Source organism: Acanthopagrus latus, chromosome 14 (genome assembly GCF_904848185.1).
Source record: "Acanthopagrus latus isolate v.2019 chromosome 14, fAcaLat1.1, whole genome shotgun sequence".
Taxonomy (NCBI): domain Eukaryota; kingdom Metazoa; phylum Chordata; class Actinopteri; order Spariformes; family Sparidae; genus Acanthopagrus; species Acanthopagrus latus.
This window is the reverse complement of record NC_051052.1, coordinates 20,639,761-20,663,762: the sequence shown is the minus strand read 5'-3', so window position 1 is coordinate 20,663,762 and position 24,002 is coordinate 20,639,761. Positions and strand designations below refer to the sequence as shown.

The following is a 24,002-nucleotide window of genomic DNA, read 5'->3' as shown; positions in this document are numbered from 1 at the left end:
GTGAAACTACCACTGCTCTTCTTTCTCATCTTGCGGGTGACGGACGGTTGAAAGGACGAATCACAGAGACGAACAAGACGAGACAAACGATGGAGACGAGCTGCTACAGGAGCCTGAAGGGAAAGAGTGAGTATCTTTCACCTGGACTTTACGAGGAGGATCAAACATGGCTGATATATCTGCAGAGTGCTGATGGTCACTGTTGGTTTCTCCAGGACGAGAGCAGCCAGGAGCTGAAAGTGTGGGCAGAGGAACAGGCTGCTGAGGACCAGCTGGACGATGGTTTCCTGAACTGAATCCTGATTTCCTGTCATCAAGTTTTGTGGACCGACATGTTGTCTGGTTGGTGCTCGGCCCAGGACAGGAAGGCTCTGCAGCAGGTGATCCATCCATCCACAGAGCATCAGTGACAGAGGACAGGTGAGGTGTCTGCTCAGAGCTCAAACAATACTGAGAAGACTAACAGAACCAGAAGGAACTGCTGACGTAGCTTTTCAGGGTTTTTCACTTTAAAGCCTGAAATAAGGTGTGTGGTTACCACAGGCTGAAGATTTCTACATGTTCTGCTCTACCACATAAAACACATCAGTAAATGTCCCACAGTTTAACTATAAAGCGCTCACGTGTCTTAAAAACACACCATCACCTGGAGTAAACTTGTGGATTTCTCTGGTTTGAACATTGTTGTGATGTAAGAACACAACTCAGCAACATACAGAACAAAGGTCGAGTCGTTTTTAGACATTTTAATGCAGAAATGTTACATATTACATCTTTAAATCAAGTTGAACTCATTAATGATTCCATTTAATTTGATAGCAAATGCAGTCAGAGAGAAATCCTTCACATTATGGTTCAGTTAAACCTCAGTGAGGCGACACAATGGAAACGGTGACATCTGCTGGCAGAAAGCAGCTCCAGAACATGAACGCTGGTGATAAGAACGGCTTCAACACTGAGCTCAGAGGGAAAAAGCTCCACAGGTCGACTTCATGTGTGTGTTGATCACGTGATGTGTAAACCAGCAGGGTCGCACCTTAAACTGGAGTTCACTGATGCTGCAGGAAATATGATGATCAAACTGGTGTCACGTCTAAAACGTTCCCCTCAAGTTCAACGTCAGGCTGCACAAGTGACACACAGATACTGAGCTGTAACTTAATGTAGGAAAATGATTGATTACAAATATATTTAAAGTATAAACATGTTCTAGTTCTAAATGTGTGTTTGGACTGGATGGATTTGTTTGTGTTGTAGTTAAATCCAGGGGGCAGTAGGGAGGGCAGTTAGTGGCCCCAACACATGGAGCTGGATAGTGGACTGGGTGACAGTGGAGCTGATCTCAGAGCAGTTCAGACTGCAGCACTGACAGTCAGTTCCACTTGTTGTGATTGGTCCGTCAGTCACTGCTGGATGAAGCTCTCCTCTCCACTCCACCTCCCAGTAACACGGCCCAGTCAGAGCCTCTCCACCCACCAGCTGATGGTGCTGCTTCAACCTGTCTGGATCATCAGGACACAGCTGATCCTCTCAACACCTCCACCTTTCATCACTACCAGCTGAAGAGAGAATGAGAGAGAGCAGAAGTGATCCATGAGTGTTTCCAGAGACTCCCTCCATCAGCTGTCAGTCAGTGATATAAAGACCAGCAGGACTTCAGTCCTGTTCAGACCACAAGTGGAGCGGCTGTGTAGCGTAGCCAGCTTCCTTTCAGCTTCATGATAACGTGTTGGAGTGAAGCTCACAGGTTTACTCTGCAGGTTTCACTCAAGTAGACAGTGAAATAAACTGCAGAGAGTCCCTGAACACATCATCACTGCAGAGACACTTTAATGATGATTGACAGCTGTTAAAAACCAGAGTCTCAGTCACACCTAAATATTTCATCTGCTTTGAAACAAACGTGTAAATATGGAGTCTGTTGTAAAACATGTGGAGCAAACAAAAGACAGATGGACAGATGAATATATGATGTTAAAGCTCCTACATATTCATACACAGACTGACAGTCAAGCATCAGCTGTGATGCTGTCAGCTGTAATCCAGCTTTACTTCCTGTAGACATGAACACAACAACAACAGTCGTCTTCACATCAACTCAACACCAGATCACAACAATCTTCTGGCTCGTCTGATTGGCTGACTGTTCTCTCTCTGTCTTTCTGTCCAATCATGAAGCCAGTCACCGTTCTCCTCTCACAGCTTCACTTGATACTGACTGTGTTCAGAACAATACTGCTGAAACCAGCGTGGACTGACTCCAACCCTCTACTGACCTCAGAGTCTCCAGTCTGCAGTGTGGACTGTCCTTCAGATCAGACAGCAGCTTCACTCCTGAATCCTGCAGCTTGTTTCCACTCAGGTCCAGCTCTGTCAGATGGGAGGGGTTGGACTTCAGAGCTGGTGCCAGAGAATCGCAGCTGATCTTTGACAAACTGCAGCTCCACAATCTGAATAAATAACAAATGATGAAGTTAAAAATCAATTTTTAATCCAGTCAGATGTGTTCAGGTTTAAATATGCAGCTCAACATCACTGTGTCCTAATTAAGGTGCTCTGATTGTTATCAGACGATATTGGTTCTGAATAGTTTGATGGGTGGTCTGTAAAGGGCCAATCAGAAGATTTATGACAGGTGTTACTCATGCCTTCCCCAAGGCAGTGACCCTCTGATGTTTGACTGGACAATAAGTGTCATCCTAGCTGCCTTCTGTTATCATCCTCATATGAACTCCTCACCTGTTCTATCCCTGACACCTCCCCACACCTCAGGTGAAGGGGAATCTCCCCTCCTCTCACATCCTGACATCTTCTCTACCATACATTGATATTTGAATCCAGAACTGTTTAATTCCCACCAGTTAGAACAGTGTGTAACTAAAGTGGCCTGTAAAGATGGACTAGTGAGTAGATGAGTCTCCGTGTTCGCTGTGAGGAAGTTTAATGTCCCCGACAACCTCTGTAGTCTTATTCAGACACTTGTTAGCAACCGGTAACTGTTTTTAACACATGAAGAGCTTCAGAATTAAACTGTGGGACATTTAATGATGATTTTATGTTGGAGAACAAAACGTGTAAATATGTTCAGTCTGTGGTAACCACACACCTGATTACACACATTTAACTGAAAACACATTCAACACACTCACAGACTTTGAGACGAGGGAACAGGATGTGCTAACGTGCTAACATGCTAACAGATTTCTGGTTTTGGGACTACAGACTACAGCTCTCTATAGGGAGGGGAAGTCCCGCCCCTTCAGGTCGACCTCATGGGACCTGATTTCAGTCTAGAAAGTGTCTGTTTGTAGTAAATAAAGTAAAATGTCATGTAGTTTTGTGTTAAACTGCTCAGTGAACGACTTCGTCACTTAACGACTGTTGGCTGTGTCGTCTTTATAATCACATATCTTCACAATCTTATATTTTATTAGTTTTATGACAAACTGAGACTCTTTCTTCAACACACTTCAGACAGTGAAGTGAACTTGATGATTTTAAATCCAACATGAGTTCACAGGATCTTTGGCTTCCAAAAAATATTAATTAATTTACACTTTTTACAGTTTCTTCAAGAAACACAAGTCTTTAGTGACTACACACTGAATTAAATCAAAAAACACGAAAATATGAACAAAGGGATGTTTACAATTTATGTTTGAACATAAATTAGCTTCAGTTATTAATTAAACATTTAAGATGTCCAACAGTAACAGAGAGTCAGTGAACTCACCTCAGAGTCTCTAGTCGACAGTTTGGACTCTGCAGAAAATCACACAGCAGCTTCACTCCTGAATCCTGCAGGTTGTTCCAACTCAGGTCCAGCTCTCTCAGATGGGAGGGGTTGGACTTCAGAGCTGAGGCCAGAGAATCACAGCTGATCTCAGACAAATTGCAGCCAAAAAATCTGAACAAAGAAGAAATTAAGTGAGTTTAGAAGACAATGTTCCTGCTTGGAATCATTCAGTGTGTAAACTTCTGTTCAGAGCTGAACAAGTTCAGAAAATGAAGCTCCAAACACCTGAACCAACAGGCTGCAGGTCCAAAACTGTCAGATACACAAAGTGAAACAGAGCTCTCATTAATATTAATGACAACGTGCTGCTGCTTCAATAAAGACATCGTGACTCCACCTCTTAAACTCTGCAGCTCCACCAGAGGCTCCAAATATACAAACTCATGCTGTGCAGCCAAACAAAAACCAACAGAAACTGACTGAAGATTTGATTCTACTGTTTCAGATCAAAATCATCCTGAGTTTAAATATTTCAGTCAGTATAAACGTCACATGTCATCATAAAGTTTGTGAACAAACATGATTGTTATCGTGTGACAGAGAAGAAAACACTGGTTTCTGTTTTTATTCACAGAAGCACGAAGGAATCAAATGATTAAGAGGTTCAGAGAGAATCAACCAGTGATGAATGTTTAATGTTATATTAGATCTGTTTTAAATATGAAGCTGAACAAGATGCTCAGAGTCAATCAGCATCAAATCTATGAGGTCAGATCCCCTTCAGACCTGATGACATGAACACTAAGATTCATAAAGTTTGAATAATGTTCTGAAAGTGTGAGCAAAGGTTTAAAGTAAATATTAAAATGTGATTCAAACATGTGAAAACAACGTGTGATAAAATGTTATATTTGTAACTGACATCAGCAGTTTAATATCTTCATGTTCTAAAGTTTGTCTTCAGAGTTTCAGACAGTCAACACGTGCAGTGTGTTCAATCAGAGATGACATTAAATTACATCATGTGTCTTTTGTCCAGCGTGACTTTAACATCATCAAAGCTCCTTTTTCAAAGATTCAACACTTTGTATTGACAGATTTAAATGTGAGTGGGGCCACACCTTTCTGATGTCACATCAGGACGGTCTGTGTCCAACAGTGTCTGTCACTTTAAAACCAACAGTCCAACATTAACACACACCTCACTGTGTGATTGGTCACCTGAGTGCAGGTGAGAAAGGAGGCGGGGTTTGAACTTCTCTCTCAGCTCTTTGTTCTTTTGTTACACAACTATTTCTGTCACTGTTCATATGAACAGGTCAGTGAAACACTATGAACATTTTCAGCAGAGACTGTCTGAACATGTGACACGTCTTCTCCATATTTAAACCATCGTTGTGTCTCCAGCAGCTCTTCACTCCACCTTTGGCTGTTTGGAACAGCTGTGAACACTTTGAGCTGCAGATGTGTTCAGACAACACGTCGTACCGCTGAGCTTCTTTCTACAAATATCTGAGACAACAGCTCTTAAAGAAAACCAGTTGAGTGGATTTGCAAATAGAAGTGAATCCAACATCCTGCTTCTGTTTGCTGCAGGCACAGTGAACATAAGAGCCAGGTGAACTCTGAACCTGCCTCTGGTGCACAACTGACCACAGTTACCCTAAAGAATTATTTCACAGTTCCAGCCGTGATCCATCTCATTCCTACTGGCTGAGGAAATGACCTGAAGGAAACTGCAGAGGAATTATGGGATTGTTCCCGAGGAATTGTGGGAATTGTTGTTGGATGTACAGACTCTAATTAGCCTGGGACGTCATTTTAATCACACGACAGACTTCAACCAGCAAACAGAAAAGTTCTACACCATCGATTCACCTTCAACACAAAGAGCAGCTCTGTCTCACACACATAGAAAGCTGTAATCAAAGCACAGATCTTCATCACCACTGTCATCTCCATCAACACACAGCTGACTGACTGAGAGCTTCATCTTCCATCATCTTCATCACTGATCAGACTGAGCTGTGTGTGTGTCTGTGTGTGTGTGTGTGTCTGAACTGCAGGAAATTTTAAATGTCTGTTCTAGATTTAAATGTAATAAATAGAGAAAAAACACATGAACTGACTTCAGAGTCTCCAGTCGACAGTTTGGACTCTTCAGTCCAGAACACAGCAGCTTCACTCCTGAATCATTCAGGTAGTTGTGACTCAGATCCAGATGTGTCAGATGTGAGGGGTTGGACTTCAGAGCTGAGGCGACGACTTCACAGTGAGTCTGTGAGAGTTCACAGCCAGTCAGTCTGTGAATACAGATAATAAAACATTTAAATCAGATAAAATCTCACTCTTTACTATGAAAACTGACTCTTTACATTTTGCATCATAAAGCACATGAACATGAGCAGCTGTAGCTCAGCTGGTCAGCTGTTCGGCCTGAGCTGCTCAGTCACCGATCACAAGGTTGGTAGTTTGAAACTTGAGCTCCTCGGCTCCACATGAGCCTCCAGACTTTGACCTGCCTGAGGAGATCAGCTGGGCTGAATCAGTGGCCTATTTTAAATCCCCCTCAAAACACACCTGCATAAAATGGCTTTTAACGGCTGATTCTGATGATTTCATCTTTGTTTTATTTTGGTTTGACATATTTGTGTTTGTCTGTTTTCTTCATTCTGCTGTCTTTATATTAATATTTGTAATTGTCCCTGTAATACTTTTCTTGTGACACTTTCATTGTTGTACTGTTTTATTTGTGTCCAACAAACTGATGTGAGTGCTTTTAAAGTGTCATATAAATAAACAGAAATACATGTTGAAGTGTCCTTGAGGGAAATAATGAAGCAGAAATGACAGTTTAGGACAAAAGTGTTGAAATAAGTGAGACGTAAACGTGTCAGATGTTAGTTTACAGGCTGCTGTGATTTATATTGGTTCAGCTTCATGTTCACATGATGATCAGTGAACTGTGAAGTCACTGCAGGTTGGAACTGCACTTGTATGTATTTATCTCACTTATGCGTTTGTGTGTATTTTCTCAATCTTTGATGCATTTTATTCTGTCGCTCCATCTGCTTTTCATCTCCTGTTTCATTCATTTAATGCCTCCCACTGCACAAACACAAGAATTACAACTAAACATTGTGTTGTCATCATTTTCTGGGTAATAATTGAGTTGAATGTTTTGGAAACAAGACGACTTCATGTCATTTCTACTCTGAGCTTGTTGATGATCATTTATTCAATCAGCAGGTTTAATACTTGTTTTGGTAAATGTGTTTAGTGTTGAGGTTTTATATTATTCATGTGTGTAAAGTGTTGATCTTTAATACTGAAGGCTTCAGCTTTACCTCACTTCATCATGTTTAACACATCTGGACTTACACAGCCTTTCTACAGTTCCTCACAGCTGGAATCAGTCTCAGTCGTCCCTCTGGAGATGTGTTGTACTTCTCCAGGTTCAACTCATGCAGAACCTCCTCTGACAACTGCAGCATGTAGGCCAGAGCTGAGCAGTGGATCTCAGAGAGTTTCTTCTCTGATCTGTTCTCTGACTTCAGGAACTCTTGGATTTCATGATGGACTGAGTGGTCATTCATCTCCGTCAGACAGTGGAAGATGTTGATGCTTCTGTCAGGAGAGATCTCATAACTGTTCATCTCCTTCAGGTTGTTGATGGCTCTCTGGATGATTTCTGGCCTGTTGTCTGTTTGAACCAGCAGGCCTGCTAAGAGTCTCTGGTTGGACTCCAGAGAGAGGCCATGAAGGAAGCGAACAAACAGGTCCAGGTGGCCATTTTTACTGCACAGGGATTTCGTCATGGCTCTTTTCAGGAACTGATCCAGGGATGAGTCACTGTTATACCTCCAACCTCCCAGGAAGTCCTTCAGTACCTCTGTGTTCCTGTTGGTGTGACAGTGGAACATGTAGACTGCAGCCAGAAACTCCTGAACGCTCAGATGAACAAAGCAGTAGACTGTTTTCTGGAAGATCACACTCTCTCTTCTGAAGATCTCTGTACAAACTCCTGAGTACACCGAGGCCTCTGTGACATTAAGACCACAGCGCTCCAGGTCTTCTTGGTAGAACATGATGTTTCCTGTCTCCAGATGTTCAAACGCCAGCCTCCCCAGCTTCAGAAGAACTTCCCTGTCAGCCTCCGTCAGCTCCTGTGGACTCGTCTCTCGTCCCTCATCGTACTTCTGCTTCTTCCTCTTTGTCTGAACCAGCAGGAAGTGTGAGTACATGTCAGTCAGGGTCTTGGGCAGCTCTCCTCTCAGGTCTGTAGTCAACATGTGGTCCAGAACTGTAGCAGTGATCCAGCAGAAGACTGGGATCAGACACATGATGTGGAGGCTCCTGGAGGTCTTGATGTGTGAGATGATTCTGCTGGACAGATCTTCATCACTGCACCTCCTCCTGAAGTACTCCTCCTTCTGGACGTCAGTGAAGCCTCGTACTTCTGTTACCCTGTCGACACATGAAGGAGGGATCCGACTGGCCGCTGCAGGTCGGGAAGTGATCCAGACGAGAGCCGAGGGAAGCAGCTTCCCCTGGATGAGGTTTGTCAGCAGCACGCTGACTGATGACTCCTGTGTGACATCAGACACGACCTCATGGTTGTTGAAATCCAGTGAAAGTCTGCTTTCATCCAGGCCGTCAAAGATGAAGAGAAGTTTACAGACAGCGAGCTTCTCTGCTGTCACCTTCTGTAATGTTGGATGGAAAACATGGAGCAGCCTGAGAAGACTGTACTGCTCATCTCTGATCAGGTTCAGCTCCCTGAACGACAGCAGAACCAGCAGACTGACATCTTGGTTTTCGGAGCCCTCTGCCCAGTCCAGAGTGAACTTCTGCACCGAGAAGGTTTTTCCAACTCCAGCGACGCCGTTGGTCAGAACCACTCTGATGCGTCTCTGTTGGTCAGGTGAGGCTTTAAAGATGTCGCAGCACCTGATTGGAGTTTCACTGAAGGTCTTCTTCTTGGAAGCTGTCTCAAGCTGCCAAACCTCATGTTGGGTATTAACCTCTTCACTCTGTCCCTCTGTGATGTAGAGCTCAGTGTAGATCCTGCTGAGGAGGGTTCCACTTCCTGTTCCATCACTTCCTGTTCCATCACTTCCTTCAGTCACACGTTCACATCTCCTCCTCAGACTGATCTTATGTTCATCTAAAACCTCCTGCAGACCAACATTCACTGAAAAGAGAAAAATGTTTGAGAGAATTTGACAATCTGGGATTATTTTAATGATCAATAACAATCCATCAGTATCAGAATATATAAAGTTTGAGTCTCTTCGAGTCTTTTCAAATCACACAACATGAGAATTTCTCCATAATGTGGCTTTAACATGTTGAGATGTTCAGTGTGACTTGGTTCAGTTTGTCTCTGACTGTCTGTCCACAGTCCAGCTGTTGTTCTGGGTCTTACCTCCACACTGGGGACAGGAGGAGTCTCCTGGTGAAGCAGACTGGTCCCAGTATGAGGTGATGCAGCGTCTGCAGAACCAGTGTCCACAGCTGGTAGAGACCGGATCCTTCAGGACGTCCTGACAGCAAACACAGCAGGTGGGCTGCTTCTTCTCTCTGTGAACACATTTCATTAGAACTACAGTGATTTGATGACTGTTGTTAAAAACATCCAGATTTGGTCGACAGTGTTGAGAAGCTCAGACGCTCACAGAGAAAAGTCAAAGTGTGGATACTTTTCATCTTGAATTCAGCATTTAGTGTGTCATGAAAATGATGTGTGAAGATTATCTCTCAGAACAAAACGTGTCAGTATCAGAAACTCGTGTTTGTTTTCTGCAATAATCCAAAATCCAAGTCAAAAACCTGACAGGCTGTTTGTGGAGGGAGCCAGAGCGATGCTAACTTCAGGGTTAGCCTACAAACATACGTCATGGTTCCACCATCTATTTCATCCTGCTGAGATTTGTTAGTGTCCTCTAGGATCTGACTGAGTTCAGACATGTTAGTGTTCAGGAGGCTTTCAAAGACTTTATGTTAGTGTTTCTTCAGTCCTGGAGCCTGATGTTACTCTACAGCAACACATTACCAGCAAACACTGAATGAGTCGTCTCAGTGCTCTTACTTTGTGTCTGATGGTCCAGGTTCAGAACTGAAGAATGGAGGTTCATCATTGGACCGGTCACTCTTCATAGACGGACAGATGGATCCTGCAGGTTCTGCTTGGTCCAACTCTTCATCCACACAAACACTCATCTTCAGGTCTGAGAGGTGAAACATGAACTGTGAGCTCAGAACACAAGAATCAGTAAAACAGAGAGGATCGGATCCCCAGGAATAAGTCCAATAGGATTTTAACCATTTCTGACAGAATCTGTTTGGATTCCCATAAATCTCCAAAAATCTCTGAGGGATCCTTTAACAAATGTGTTTGGTTCTGTTAGGATTTCTTCTGTTGAGCTGCAAATCTGTTTTTATTCTACTGGTTCTGATAAAATCCTGCACATCTCCAGAACTCCTGTAGGAATTCTATGAGAAGAGGTTGGGTCTGGTTCTGGAGACGTGCTGAGAGGCAGCATGATAGCAACCGTCTTGCAGTTGTCAATGTAAACCCTTAAAAATGACTCACAAAACCAAATTTGCTGTAAAACATTTATCTAACGTTTGAAGAATCCTGCAGAGAAGAATAAAACATCTCAGGAGGAAACAAACACTGAAGACTCAGAGATTCAGCTGGAATCTGAGCATCTGATGAAACATGTTGATGGAGGTTGTGACTTTAACCTTTGTGATGCAGACATCATGAACACAATCAAGGGGACAGAAAAACGAGTCTCACATAAACTAGATGGAGTATTTTTATTAATTAAAGAAGTTACAGAGTGAAGGAAGCAGAGGAACGTATGTCAGGGCAGAAGACGACATCGTTCAACTTCAGGCTCGTACAAACACTTTGGAAACTCAAGTGAAGCTGCTGACAGAGAAAGACGACGACATGGAGAACTGAAGTCGGAGGAATAATCTGAGGATAGTGGGTTATCTCATCATCAAGAGTCTGGACTACAGACAGAACCAGCAGCTGGAGTGAAGCTGAAGTTTATTATAAAGACCGACTCGTTTGACTCAGATGTGTCTGCAGACATTCACAAGAAACAGATGAAGAGCAACAGCGGCTACATGATGAGGGGATCATCAAACAGAGAATCATCTTTCCTTCCCAGCTTCTTCTCACACAGGGAGAAACACAAACTGTCTGACAGCAGGAGGGACTGAATAAAGAGGAAAGGTGGAGCCACAGGTGGAAAACCTGGCTCACCTTCGTCAAAGACAGTCCAGGTATCAGGATCCACTGTTTTCTCATAATGAAGCTCAAGTGTCAGGATTTACAAAATGTAACACGAGGCGACAGATCAGTCTTTTTCTGCTCCTTGTTAGCTTGAGCAGCAGTCGTCATCATGCCGAACCTGCTGCCTGTCACAGCTTTGTAGATTAATTATTGTTCAAGGATCTGTTAATGATTACATGAATGTTTATGGTCCTAACGATGAGAATCAGATTTCTACAATACTTTCTTAGTGTTAATCTGTAACTTTATAGCAGGTGATATAAAACTCCAATCACACTTTGGACCCAGTGAAAGACGTTCAACAGGCTCTGACGACACACAGGCCACATCAAGAAAACTGATCCAACACTTGATGAAAGATTTAAATCTGCTGGATATTTGGAGACATCTTAATCCTGACATGTTGGAAGGATGTGAAGTGTATGAGAGATAAAATCCTGAATATCAACATGCCGTCAAAGAATCAAAGTGTTGACTTTATTCTAACATGTGTTTCCTCTACAGTCCACAGAGACTAAACTGACTCACACTCTCACAGTAAAATCACAAACACCTTGTTTTAACACTCACCTGCCTCACACTTTACTGTTCCTCCTCCGTCTTCTTCTGTCTGTTCTGCTCTCAACATGGAGTCTGACGGACTGAACACTTTCACTTTCAGCCTCTCAGGTGACACTGAGCTGCTCCTCCCCTTTACCTGTGTGCGCGTGTGTGTGCGTGTGTGTGTGTGTGTGAGAGAGAGAGAGAGAGAGAGAGAGAGAGCTGGGACACACATGCACACAGTTTGCATTTATTAAAACAATTGAGTAGTTTAAAGGTACTACAAGTGAATGCATCAGTGAGGACCCTACAATCTGCTGTTAACTGCTGTCTGCAGTTCATTCAGGAGCAGGTTTGTGGAGTAATGGAGTACATGTAACAGATTACATCATTAGGAAACAGATAAAACAGGGGATTACTGACAGGATTACAATTTGAAAATGAGACGTGACACTAATCTGTAATCTGTAATCTGTATGAAGAAGCAGCTGCAGGAGGATGAAGAGTCAGAAAAATAAAACATCAAACCGTTAATTAGCCTCATTAAGTACTTCATATTATTCATGTAAGTGGTCTAGGAAGTTCAGCAGTAGCTATATGAATCTTGGACTACTTATATAAACAAAGTTGTTTTTGTTTTTTTTAAAAAAAACCTAAAAAACAGTACTTGATTAAATGTACTTAGTTACTTTCCATCGCTGTCCGGGAAAAAGGAGAAATGGATGAAAAACAACAAAATAAAACGATGAACACAAAGCGTCCTCTGTGGCTGACGTCACAGTGTTGACTGCCAGGGCGCCTGCGCAGGACGCCTCAGCTGCCATGGCAACGGCGGCAGCTTGTTCCCGTAACTGAAGCTGAGTGCAGGTGGAGCAGCTGTTAGCACTGCTGGTCATGTTAGTTAGCGGGTTTTCACCATATTAACCAGCTAGTTAACAACCTCAGCTTCTTCCGTGATGACCGCGGAGTGACTTCTCGCGGTGTTTAGTCAGCGGTCAGCGCGCCATGACCGTCCGCTTCAAGGTAAGCAACAGGTGTTAGCATTAGCGTTAGCTACAGGTTAGCCAAACAAACTAATGCTAGCGAACGTAGCTTCACAGACTGGTGACTGAAATATTCATGAACGGCTGGTTGGGACTGAAGTACGGACTGGGTGTAGTTCTGGTGGACCCGGTGGACCGGACAGAACCCTGCACGAGCCTGATGAGTCAGGAGTAATGTGATGTAATCTGATTTATTAAGCTAATCCTGCTAATCAGGTTCACATTGACTGTTTGTCTGAGCTAGCATCCATGTGACTGATACTGTTACAGCCACAAATGCTATCATAATAAACTAGCTTCGTCTCTTCTGCTCTGTTTATAATGTTAGCTATCAACATAATGGTTGATTAGTATTATGATGCATATTGATTAGCAAACAAGGGCAGTGGCTGTTATTCATGATATTCAGTTCTGCAGCTGGTGACTAAATCTCACTACTGATTCATCTACAGAACAGCACAACAGATACTATATAACTCTAGTTTTGGGGTTAATGCTGTTCTGAGATTAGCGAGCAACACACACCAATATATCAATATATCGGCTGATATACACACGTCTAAGGATATGTAACAAGTGGAGGATATTTGACAGTTAACAATGACGTCTTCAGGGGTTTTGAATTAATTACAAACTACCCCAGGCATCATATTTTGCATTATAATCTCTTAAAAGATGCTGATACTGATACACGTGTGATATCATTTACTGTAAATGCTGCAAGTCAATGACTCAAAGAGAATTCTTTGTTTTCATGGCTGCAATGTTTTATCAACACTAAAATGAACTCTGGTCTCTGGAAACATTTTGTTCTTAAAATAAATTTGAACATCAAAAGTTGGATTGTTAAAGAGCCGCCAGTCACTACGATCTTTGTATGTTTGTGTGTTTGTTTCAGTGTCGGAGTGAATATCAGAAGAGCTACAGGGTGTCCCGGTCCAGAAGTGTGTCTCCTCAGCGCTGCGCTCCATCTGCTGGTCTGCGCTCCGATCAGATGGGTAGGAACTCGGATACGAGCTCCAAATCCTCTCTGTGTTTGTTTGTACTTTGTTTGCACTATTTTTCTGCTTTCCCACTACAAGGAACCAGAAAACAGCTAAAACTGACCTGCTGGGAATTTTTTTTATCAGTTGTATAAATGCAGAATAAATTCCTATTACCAGAACTCCTATTGAGAATTTGGCTCAACATCACAAAATCTTAAAATCCAGAGTTTAAACCTGCTAGCTCTAATGAACACTTGAAAGTCTGAGATGATATTTGGAACACTTGATCAACAAATGTCAACAGAGAAGAAAAACAAATAATTTGGTTCTTATAATTGTGACAGTTGAACATTTCTGCTTGTTTTTCTTTCAGGTATCAGCAGAGAACCAGGTCTCCAGCGTCGGCGGAGGATCGGATCTGGTGGTCTTGCTCAGTCTTGCAGCTCTCTGCTGTGTCCACCAGAACCTCCTACACACAGAACAGCACCGCCTGCTGGTAGGAAGTCTCATCACAAACTCAAAAGAATTTCCTCAGACAGAATAAAGACTGAGGTGCTGAATGAGACACACCTGTTTTTATTGATTTTATTTTCTATTTTTTATTAATATCTTTAATGAAAATTCACAGTTTCTTTCAATGTACTCTCCTTCTCCACTTCTTTATTTCCAGCCTCCAGAAGTCGCTCAGCTCACAGGAAGGAACCAAAACCTGCAACACCTCCTGGAGAGAGAGGAAACCCTGAAACTCCAGCAGGACCTCGACCTGCTGCAGACCCAGGACCTCCAGCAGGACCTCGACCTGCTGCAGAACCAGGACCTCCAGCAGGACCTCGACCTGCTGCAGAACCAGGACCTTCAGTAGGACCTCGACCAGCTGCAGACCCAGGACCTTCAGCAGGACCTCGACCAGCTGCAGACCCAGGACCTCCAGCAGGACCTCGACCAGCTGCAGAACCAGGACCTCCAGTAGAAGCAGGAGCTGCTTGGAAATCTGGTACGCACCCTTCACATAACACTTCTCACACGTTTTACTTCTGTTGTCAGTGACTTTGTTTTGTCTCGGGGGTCTCACACCACTTGTTCCTCTGTCTCCTCAGTGAAGACCCACCCCTCCAACCCTGACAGCCAACCACAGCTCACCCGACCTGTGACAGCAGCACCTGATGGACAGCAGCCCTCGGCCAATGAGGTGAGCTGAAACATAGTTATAAATCAACTCAGTCCCTCCACCACAGGTGTGTCTCTCTGTGAAATATACATTGATTAAAAAACATCAGCTGACAGCGTTGCCTGCATGCTGTGTTGTAGGTTGAGCATGCTCTGCGATGGAGGGCGGGGCTTAAGACTGGAGGTCAAAGGTCAGGAAGTCACAGGTCAGAATACAACAGACAGTTCAGCTGGAAGAAACCTGCAGCTGCTGCTTCACCGATGCTGAAGGCACAACAGGTACATGACCAGCGAAAACACCAAATACTGCAAAACTGTGAAAAACAGACCAGCTGTCTGACAGCTTTGGAACGTAACTAAGTACCAGTAATCAGAAAAATACTGATCACTGGATCAATACTTAGCCAGAACTGCAGCACAGATTTTTTTCGGCCTTGTACTGACCTAGATATTAAATGCTGCTGCAGCTGTGAGGTGCTGACTGATCAGTGAGTGCAGTTTACACACCTGTAGTTCAGCTGCATGTCCACAGGGGGGCAGCAGACTGTTTGTGTGCTGGTTCACCTCAACTGAAAAATAACTGATCAATAATGACGGCTGGTTGTTGAGTTACTGATGAAACTTGTATTGAGTTATTAAAGTGGTTTAATGACTCATTCAGTTCTCTGCTCTTTGATTTAACTGACTGATGTAAGTGACCTTTGACCCCTCGACAGCTGCTTCACTCCAGCAACAGATCTGTGCCCCCCTTTAAGAAGAACCCTGTTCCCGTGGAAACAGAGTATAGGCGGAGCTTCCAGGGTCTGGCACCGCCCACTGGGCCCCGTCTCCGGAAACACCTGGAACATCAGAGGGTCCCACTGTTCCACACACACATGGTACACACACACACACACACACAAACACTGTATGGGTGACGGTGTAGTTCCGCTGTTTCTTCACAATAAGTCCTGACTCAGCTGTTCTCATCTCCAGACCAACAAAAACAGAAAAGAGGGGACAGAGAAGAAGCCCCTCCCCCCACCTGATGCCCCCACACCTCAAAAAGACGAAGACACGCCCCCTCCTCCCCGTCCTCAGGTGCACAGAGGACACAGGTATGTTTCTGTGTGTGTTTGTGTTTATGATTGTTGTGAATCATTGCGTTCATGAAGCCGTCTGTCTGTCTGACAGGATGTTGACAGAGTATGAGTCCAGCTTTCGTTCTCCTCTCAACAGGATCTTGGAGGAAGGCGGAGCTGCAGACGGCGCCGTCCCTCAGGTCAGGTTCAGTCCTGTTAAATATGCATCATCATGGGGGGCGGGGCCACTGACTGACTTATTAATCAGGCTGCAGGTCAGATGATGAGTTCGTTACGTATCAGCACAGAGGGAAGACCAGGTCATGTGTAGCCTAGCTTAGCATAAAGACTGGAAGCAGGGGAAACTATTAGCATGTGTCATAAAGAGAGAGGAAATACACCTTCAGAGACCTTAATGAGGGTTTGGTTAAGACTGTTGTCATTAACAAGCTACTCAACTCCAACACAGAGTGCATTTGCAGCAAAATGATGATGCGTTCAAATAGTCCAAACTCACTACAGTGTCTGTGTTCTCAGTTGTTGGAGCTCTGTGGTAAAGAGGAGTTTTTCGGTTTCAGATGAAGCATTCCAGCACTGCCATTGTTGGACTATCACATCTGGATGAGTAAAGATCAACAGATCTTCTTTACAACAGCAGCTTGACTTCATCCTGGTGACTTTTAGACATGTTCGAATAATATTCTCGATAAATAAAACAACAAACTCTGGCCCTCAGTCGTTCAGCCATGAACAACAAAAGATAGAAATTCAGTTTGTTACAAAGTTCAGTTTCTCTGATCTGTCTGGAGTGAACCCTCCTCACGCACGAATCAATAAAGGATCTCTGAAAAAGAAAATTTACCGACATGTGCAACACTGTCAGAGGTGCCAAGTCTGCAGTCAGCTGATCATCTTTATCACGCAGAGGAAGAGTCTGGAAGGGACGCTGCAGGCTAACGCTAAGCTAACTGCAAGCTAATGCTAAGCTAGTTGTGTTGTCTTTGACATTTAAAAATTGGAAGCTCAATTCGACTGATTTTTGATTTAGAATCAAAATTGTGACACTTCTTTGCTTTTCAGACAGACAGATTTGAATTGTATGCGCCCCCCATTTGTTTGTGTGTCTGTGTGTGTGTGTGTTGCTGATGGAAAACCCGGGTGCTGAGTGTCAGCAGTGAAACCACAGAGCTTCACTTCAGGGAAACGTCTCTCTGTTAGTCACAGGCTCGCAGGTATCTTCCCACCCGTCTTGTGGAAAGTGTCGTGAGGAGGGGGCAAACGTTTTTTTCATCATGAGGTACTTTTTCACTTTTCTGGCTGAAATCTGCAGATTTCAGCCGAATGCATCAAACAACTTCAAACAGCGGAACATCACAAGGATGAACAGAATATAAAGGATGTTTCTTTAGCCTCTGCAGGAAAACGGCTTCGATGAATATTAGTTTTACATTTTTGTCGACTGGACAAAAGTATGTGGACACGACAACAGCATTTTATTAATGATAGGAAGCCTAAAGGAACAGTTCACCCCAAAATGTAAATTCAGTCATGATCAGGTGACGTCAGGTGAAGTTTGAAAAGACCTTTTATTAGCTGAGTCTTCACTGTTAAATCAATTCTCCAGCTGCTTCAGTTGTTTAGCAGAATGCTAAACTCTGTTTTACTGTGAAGCTCCAGAACTGATCTGTGGATGACGACACTTCACCTGACTTTATGACTCAGACAGACTTTATTGTTTTGCATTGTGCAGCAAGTGAACACAGAACAAAATATTGTTTTCAGCGGCTCACCATAGGATTAAAGTCTATTAAAAAAAATACCATAATAAGAATAATAAATATAATAATAAAAATATCCAGAATTAACTGAACATGCTGCTCCTTTAAATTATCGGGTTTGTTATTCTGTCTTCGCTGGTGTTTCTACTCCAGCAACTGAACAAAAACATGAAGCAGTGAAAACTAACTAACTCTAGTTCAAGAGTCCGAAGCAGAGAAGTGATGAAACGGGACAATAGAAAAGAAAAAGTTTAACAAGACAACAGAAGAAAAGTATATAAACATAACTGTAGAAGAGTTTGTACAGAATCACTGCGCTGTAAAGACGTGTGTTATTGATTAACATGATTATGTGATTGCACAGCCTCACACTTCTGAAACCAAACCTCCACCTTCACTCATGTAAAGTGTTAAAACGTCTCGACACATTGTGACCTTCCTGTACGGTTTCCTGGACGGTTTGTTCAGTCAGCTTCAGTGTGAATCAGGTGGAGATAATAAAATGTTTTCTTGTTGCACAACACGACATTAACTGGGTTCAAACTAATGATGCTGCAGCTTTTTTTAATTGTGCATGATCTCTTCTCAGTAAGCTGATGGATGTGTGGGCGAAGTGTAACCGTCCGGTTCTTTTTCCATCCCTGCGGTGACTCTGGCCATGAACAGTTTCACTGTGTGGAGACGAGCTGACGTCAGACCAGTTCAGAGGAAATCATAAAACCTTCACAGACTCTGAGTCGCTGTCATTCAGCTGAGTGACAGTCAGTGAGGACGTGCAGCGTCAGGCTTACGGGTCGTCTCTGGGTTGAGGTCTAGGTGAAAGACGTATTGAGGTTAGCTGTGAAAACTGGGCCGGGTGTTATCCAGGGTGTGGACCAGGGTCAGGTTGTTGTCGGGTTTACCAGAATCTACAATTTTGGTAACTCGGACAAATTTGATGATCAGATCAGAGACGAATAAACTAAAGTTGTCACAATACCAGAATTATGAACTATAATGCATCACTAGTAAAAACACCTGATACATGAAGCGTCTTTCTTTACACGGCAGAAAGAAACTCAGTCGGAGGCTCAGAGGAATATTTCTGCACAAGTTCTGATCCAGCTTGTTTCCTCCAGTACAGTAACAGAGTTCAGGCTCTGACATGGACTCAGAGTATCAGAGTAAAAAGTCTCCCTCTGAAGGACATTTGTGCTCAAAGCTAACTGAAGCTCACGTCATATTAATAGAATTCAAAGACTATTAAAGTTAAAGGTAGAATCAGTAGGATTTGTCCCAGCTGCTCCTGAAAGCACCACAAAGACAGTTGATTGTTGAGTCTCATTCCCAGGACGTCAAATAGACACATGTTGGGTTGGTAAAGCGTCCCGAGCAGCAACAAAGAGAGAAAATCAGAAACTCTCTGCAGATACGAGACACTAACACGCCTTTTCTCCACATTCCAGCCTCCCTCTCTGTCTGTTTACGGCTTCTTACGGCTTTTACGTCTTTGTCTCGTCTCGCTGCGTCTGATTGGTCCACATCAGTCTGCTGATGTTGGGAAATAACAAGAATCCAGAATTCACCTCAGATGCATCAAACTAAAGTAACGAGGCTGTTCTGAAGCTGTGAGGAGGAGAAAGTTCATGAAGTATGTTAATTAATTAAAAGTATTTGATCACTTCTGACAGCTTTGGGTTTAAAATCTTACTGTAGATCTGTTTTTTAATAGTTTCAGTATTCAACTATACATTTGTGGTATCAGCACATTTGTGATCGTAGATCAAAGCGTAATCAAATAATTTGCCTGGGATTTGAACCCGTTTAGCCTCAGACCTGATTTGACAGCAACAGATGAATAAAATGTGGTTTCACCTCTTTTTCATTTCTCAGAACTCCTCTTCCATCTCGTCGTTCAGCGTTTCCTCTCTGTGTGTTTCACTGTTTTACACTCGCTCACCTTCACCAGCCGACACGTTTCTGTCCTGCTCTTTCAGCCCAGAGACATGATATTTGACTTTGAGTATTTGAGTTCTGAGTTCTGAAACTGACAGATTTTCACACTTTCGCTGTCGTCATGTGTTTAAAAAGCAGCAGCAGAGCATCAGATAAACATTAGTTTCTGTTGCTGTCACGTTGCTGATTTCCTTTGTGAGAACTGACAGATGATTTATGTCAGCTGAGTCAGCACGCCTGCAGAAATAATTATTACCGCTGCAACTTAAGATCTGATGATCGTACAGGTCTGATTACAGCTAATCTATTTACAAATGAGCTGTTAACCACAGTGTATGAATCCATATTTATCATGTTTATAATTTAAAGGAGATGCTTTATTCTTATGTTCAGCTTCAGAATTGTATTTTAGGTTTCAACTTGAAAATGTTTTCATGCTTTAATGCTCAGAAACACATCAGTCGTCTCGTACAGCAGCTCTGTATTCTCCCTCTGTGTCTTTAACGCCCCTCCCCCTCTTGAACAACCAGTCCACTCTGATTGGTCGGCTCACACATGCCTGAGAGTATTTTTTTCAAATGTTTCTGTTTTTTTTGCACCTTTTCTGAGGCCATGGTCATTTCGGCTTTCAGCTGATGCCAAAGTAAAATAACTTTCTTCCTGTTGATGTGAGGATGCCCGTCCCTCGCTCCGTTCTTGGTTCTGAGACTATAAAACTGGGTCAGTGACGCTCTGTGTCCCGTCCAGGTGAAGGAGTTGAGGCAGCAGGCGTTGTTGTACCGCCATCGAGCCTGGGGAGCTAACTTCTCCAGAGATCACCTGAGCCAGCTGCAGTCCGAACACAACGCTCTGTGGGAGCCGACAGACAGCACGGACTCGGCTACCGACCCCCCGACCCCTCGCCTGACCTTTGACCTCCATCACGATCCAGACAGCCGCCACAGCAGCAGCACCTCCTCCCGCGTGGAGGCGCTGGACCTGGCCAGGTGAGAGACGGAGCGAGCCGAGCGAGCAGCGACAGTAAACCTCTCTGAGCTGATATCTAAAAGTCTGACTGTGTCTGTCGCCGTCAGCCGCTCCAGTCAGTCCAGCAGGAAGTCGTCTGTTCTGGGATCAGCGGAGACGAACAGAAACATACAAACTAAAGCACACACAGCTGCAGGACCTCCTGCTGAGAGGAGAAGCGCCTGGACAGGAGAAGAAGAAGAAGAGAATCCAGACGAGTGAGTGTTTCTGTTCAGAGTCTCTGAGTTCAAACACACAACGTTATTAAAAGAGGGATTAGAACTGATACTGTGTGTGTGTGTGTGTGTGTGTGTGTGCAGGGAGGAAGGAAGGTTACCGACTCCGAGGCTGAAGCTGCTGCCCGTTCAGAGAACCCACCATGACCTCACCACGCCTGCTGCAGGTACGATCATCCCCTCTGTGAAGTACAGATACGTAAAGTACTCGAGTAAATGTACTTTAGTCACCTCTGGTTCTCTGTTCGTCCACCAGGAGGCGCCATACTCGTGGGAAAAGTGAAGAGTGGTGACGAATCCTCTCCGTCCAAACAGGTGAAACTATCACACAATTATTTCATGTAATTAAAACTTGACTTTCTGTTAATGAGACGACTGTTTCTGTGTTCAGAGGTCTGGCTCTGCTGTTGCCATGGCAGCAGGGGCAGAGCCTGCAGTCGACGTGCCAGTCAAACGGAAAGAGGCGTGGTCCGAGAATAACTCCACCCACCTATCTCCCTCCCCCAATCACAAGCCAGCCAACAGCAGTCCTGCCTCTAAACCAATCAGGACCAAGCAATCGCCTCCATCCCCTGTAGCTCCGCCCCTCATAGCTCCGCTCCCACACGGAATCCAGGGCTCCCTGAGACACGCCGACTTCCAACACAACGGTGAGTCAGCACAGACGCTGATATCAGTAATTATATATTATTGATTATAACGACTGCAGCCAATAATTCATTATTGATGAATCTCCTCTGATCGATTATCTGGTTTAAATTATATCATAAAATAAAAAAAGGCGTCTAAAATCACAGAAAATCAACCAGATATCAAAATAATCTGGAGCAATTTGATCATTAATGATGAAGTGATTAACTGATACTGATATTGATTACACATGATTGTCTTTATAACATCCTCACAAAAGTTTGAACTTGTACTTTTAAGTAAATTCCTCTGCAAAAACATGAAGTAGACCTCACTGCCAGTGTTTAATTAGAATTTGTGAAAGTATTTAATCCACGTTGCTAAATTGTGTTTTAAGTTATAAGTTTAACTAATTAATAATAATTAATAGTGAAATGTGATTGTGATTTTAATTTGGAAACACAACACACACATTTAAATAAAACTTTATTAGTGTCCAGAAACACAGACAGTTTGTTTATAACTGTCAAATCAAACCTCAGACAAAGAAAATCTTTAAAGCTGTAAACACTGAAACACAAATTCAGTCAAACACAGAACGACAACAACAGCAACAACAAGAACTGTAAACTGCTGATCAATAACGTCCTCACTGATCCTGATCCTGATCCTGATCCTGATCCTGACTCTGTCTCCTCAGGTGAGCTGGGTCTGAGGTTCAGGGAGCGTCAGTGTTCAGGTGGAGGCTGCGGCTCGGATGAAGGTGAACACATAAAATAAAATCCTTGAAAATTAGATGAAAAAACCAACATAACTTCACGTCTGTTGTTAAACTTTTAAAATCTGTCCCCCCTCGTTGCCTAGACGACCGGCTGTCTGTGATGTCGTGGCGTTCAGCAGCTTCCTGCTCCATGGCGTCCGCTGTGTTGGAGCGCGCTCAGAAGAGACGAGAGAACTTCTGGGTGAAGAGATGATCAGACTCTGCTGTCTGCAGAGCTTTAGGCGACCAATCATTGTTGTACAGTAATAATGTTGTTTTTTTATAGGTTAATTTAAATAGTGAGAGTCGTTTTATTTTTATAGATGAATAATTATTATATAATTATAATTATGACTTTTACGGCGCAGTTTGTGATAGAAGTTTTTATAAATGTAGTGATCTTGTATATTTCACTGTGTGATCGCTGACATCAGAATCATAAAAGTGAAAGAAAAAATCAACTCACGTGTGTTTTTGTCATTTAAAACTGAGAGAAATCATAAAAAGGTGATTATTTTCTCATGTTCAAAAGTGAAAAGAATCTTTTTCAGAGGAAACAGTTTTAGTTGCTGCTTTTTTGTTTCTTCACTTTCACACATGGAAAAAATCCTCCTGGAAACTGTTTCATGCATTAAAATGTATTTTTCACTTTTTTTTCACCCAGTTTCACACATTAAATCACATTTTTCCAAAAGTTTGTGTTGAAAGAATTTAATTTTTTCATGTGTGAAACATGCCCCTCCCCCCAAAAAGTTTTTTTTAATTTCCTCCCAGCAAAAAGGGGATTTCTCCATCTGTGAAAACACGAGGATTTCAGCTGCTCTTTGATAAAGTATTTTCGGTAACTGCAAACCAAACTGTGGAGAGAGCAAATAATCTGCTGATCTAAACTGTTTTCTCTCCTGTTTAATGATCATCGTTCCTTCATTTTGTTTTGTTTAATATTTTTGGGGTGAACTGTCCTTTAAGTAAAAGTATCAGCATCAAATATATAATTAAAGTAACAAAAGAATTGTTGTGGAGTTGATCTATAAAGTGGTGGATAATATAAATACTCAAGTGAAGTCACTTATTTAAATACTCACCTGCAGGAACTTTCCGCCCTTGTGTCAACTTCCTGTCAATCAGATCCAAATTAATTAAGTTGGAAATTCACAACAAAACTCCTGAAACGTTCCGCCGCTCCGCTTTCTTCACATATTTCTCTATGAACCACGAGAGCGCTGATGTCAGAGGTCGAAGGAGAGGAAGAACAAACATTGTCATCACTTCCTTACCTGGCAACCGCACACACACACACACACACACACACACACACACACACACACACACACACAGTGAACCGGGTCTGAACTGTGAATTCCCCTCTCAATGATAAACAGAACAAACAATGTAAAGATGAGGGAGTGGTGGGGGGGCGTGGCCTCTCCTGTGATGTCATCATGATATGAGAAGGTCCAGTCTGAAGAATGACATCAAACGAACCTCGTTACACCTGAAATGTTTTATATTCCTGTTTTTACCTCAAATAAAATGTAAAAATGTGATTTCTTGCTTATTAATATCGTCGGATAAAAAAGTGTTTTGAAGTTGTCCTGCAGGTGTCATCATCCTCATCATCCTCATCATCCTCATCATCATCATCCTCGTCATCCTCATCATCCTCATCATCATCCTCATCATCATCATCCTCATCCTCATCATCCTCATCATCATCCTCATCCTCATCCTCCTCATCCTCATCCTCATCCTCCTCATCATCATCCTCATCATCATCATCATCCTCATCCTCATCATCCTCATCCTCATCATC

The 24,002-nt window shown here is 43.0% G+C and overlaps 2 protein-coding genes across 6 annotated transcripts; one reads left to right on the top strand and one right to left on the bottom strand.

Moving 5' to 3' along the window:
* Positions 1–731: 731 nt before the first annotated feature.
* LOC119032480 (NACHT, LRR and PYD domains-containing protein 12-like) lies at positions 732–11,724 on the bottom strand. 2 transcript variants are annotated; one of them, XM_037121722.1, is made up of 8 exons: positions 11,619–11,724; positions 9,828–9,966; positions 9,165–9,319; positions 7,118–8,930; positions 5,866–6,039; positions 3,734–3,907; positions 2,277–2,450; positions 732–1,559 (listed from the first exon to the last, which is right to left on the bottom strand). In XM_037121722.1, the coding sequence occupies exons 1-8, from the start codon at positions 11,674–11,676 to the stop codon at positions 1,553–1,555; spliced, it is 2,694 nt and encodes an 897-aa protein (XP_036977617.1). In that variant the 5' UTR covers positions 11,677–11,724; the 3' UTR covers positions 732–1,552. The 2 variants fall into 2 exon arrangements, with proteins under 2 accessions (XP_036977617.1, XP_036977618.1); XM_037121723.1 differs by lacking the exons at positions 732–1,559; positions 2,277–2,450; positions 3,734–3,907; positions 5,866–6,039 and having other exon boundaries at positions 7,114–8,930.
* On the top strand, positions 9,163–22,650 carry mdm1 (Mdm1 nuclear protein). Of its 4 annotated transcripts, none has more exons than XM_037121737.1 (16): positions 9,163–9,301; positions 13,530–13,629; positions 13,991–14,113; positions 14,288–14,611; positions 14,715–14,806; positions 14,926–15,063; positions 15,501–15,662; positions 15,760–15,881; positions 15,958–16,045; positions 20,306–20,544; positions 20,632–20,781; positions 20,884–20,966; positions 21,056–21,114; positions 21,191–21,449; positions 22,130–22,192; positions 22,294–22,650. In XM_037121737.1, exons 2-16 carry the CDS (start codon positions 13,626–13,628, stop codon positions 22,401–22,403), a joined length of 2,016 nt encoding a protein of 671 aa, XP_036977632.1. In that variant the 5' UTR covers positions 9,163–9,301; positions 13,530–13,625; the 3' UTR covers positions 22,404–22,650. The 4 variants fall into 4 exon arrangements, with proteins under 4 accessions (XP_036977632.1, XP_036977630.1, XP_036977631.1 ...); XM_037121735.1 differs by lacking the exon at positions 9,163–9,301 and adding an exon at positions 12,393–12,611; XM_037121736.1 differs by lacking the exon at positions 9,163–9,301 and adding an exon at positions 12,394–12,611 and having other exon boundaries at positions 16,003–16,045.
* The last annotated feature ends 1,352 nt before the right edge of the window (positions 22,651–24,002 follow it).

Excerpts from the sequence above, each read along its gene's own strand:
- LOC119032480 (XM_037121722.1), bottom strand. The coding sequence starts at position 11,676 with ATGTTGAGAGCAGAACAGACAGAAGAAGACGGAGGAGGAACAGTAAAG. Across the intron at positions 6,040-7,117 it reads AGGAACTGTAGAAAGGCTGT|ACTGACTGGCTGTGAACTCT; the intron begins GTAAGTCCAGAT and ends CTGTATTCACAG. Across the intron at positions 3,908-5,865 it reads TGTCGACTGGAGACTCTGAA|ATTTTTTGGCTGCAATTTGT; the intron begins GTCAGTTCATGT and ends TTCTTTGTTCAG.
- mdm1 (XM_037121735.1), top strand. Across the intron at positions 13,630-13,990 it reads TCTGCGCTCCGATCAGATGG|GTATCAGCAGAGAACCAGGT; the intron begins GTAGGAACTCGG and ends TTTTTCTTTCAG. Across the intron at positions 14,612-14,714 it reads AGGAGCTGCTTGGAAATCTG|TGAAGACCCACCCCTCCAAC; the intron begins GTACGCACCCTT and ends CTGTCTCCTCAG.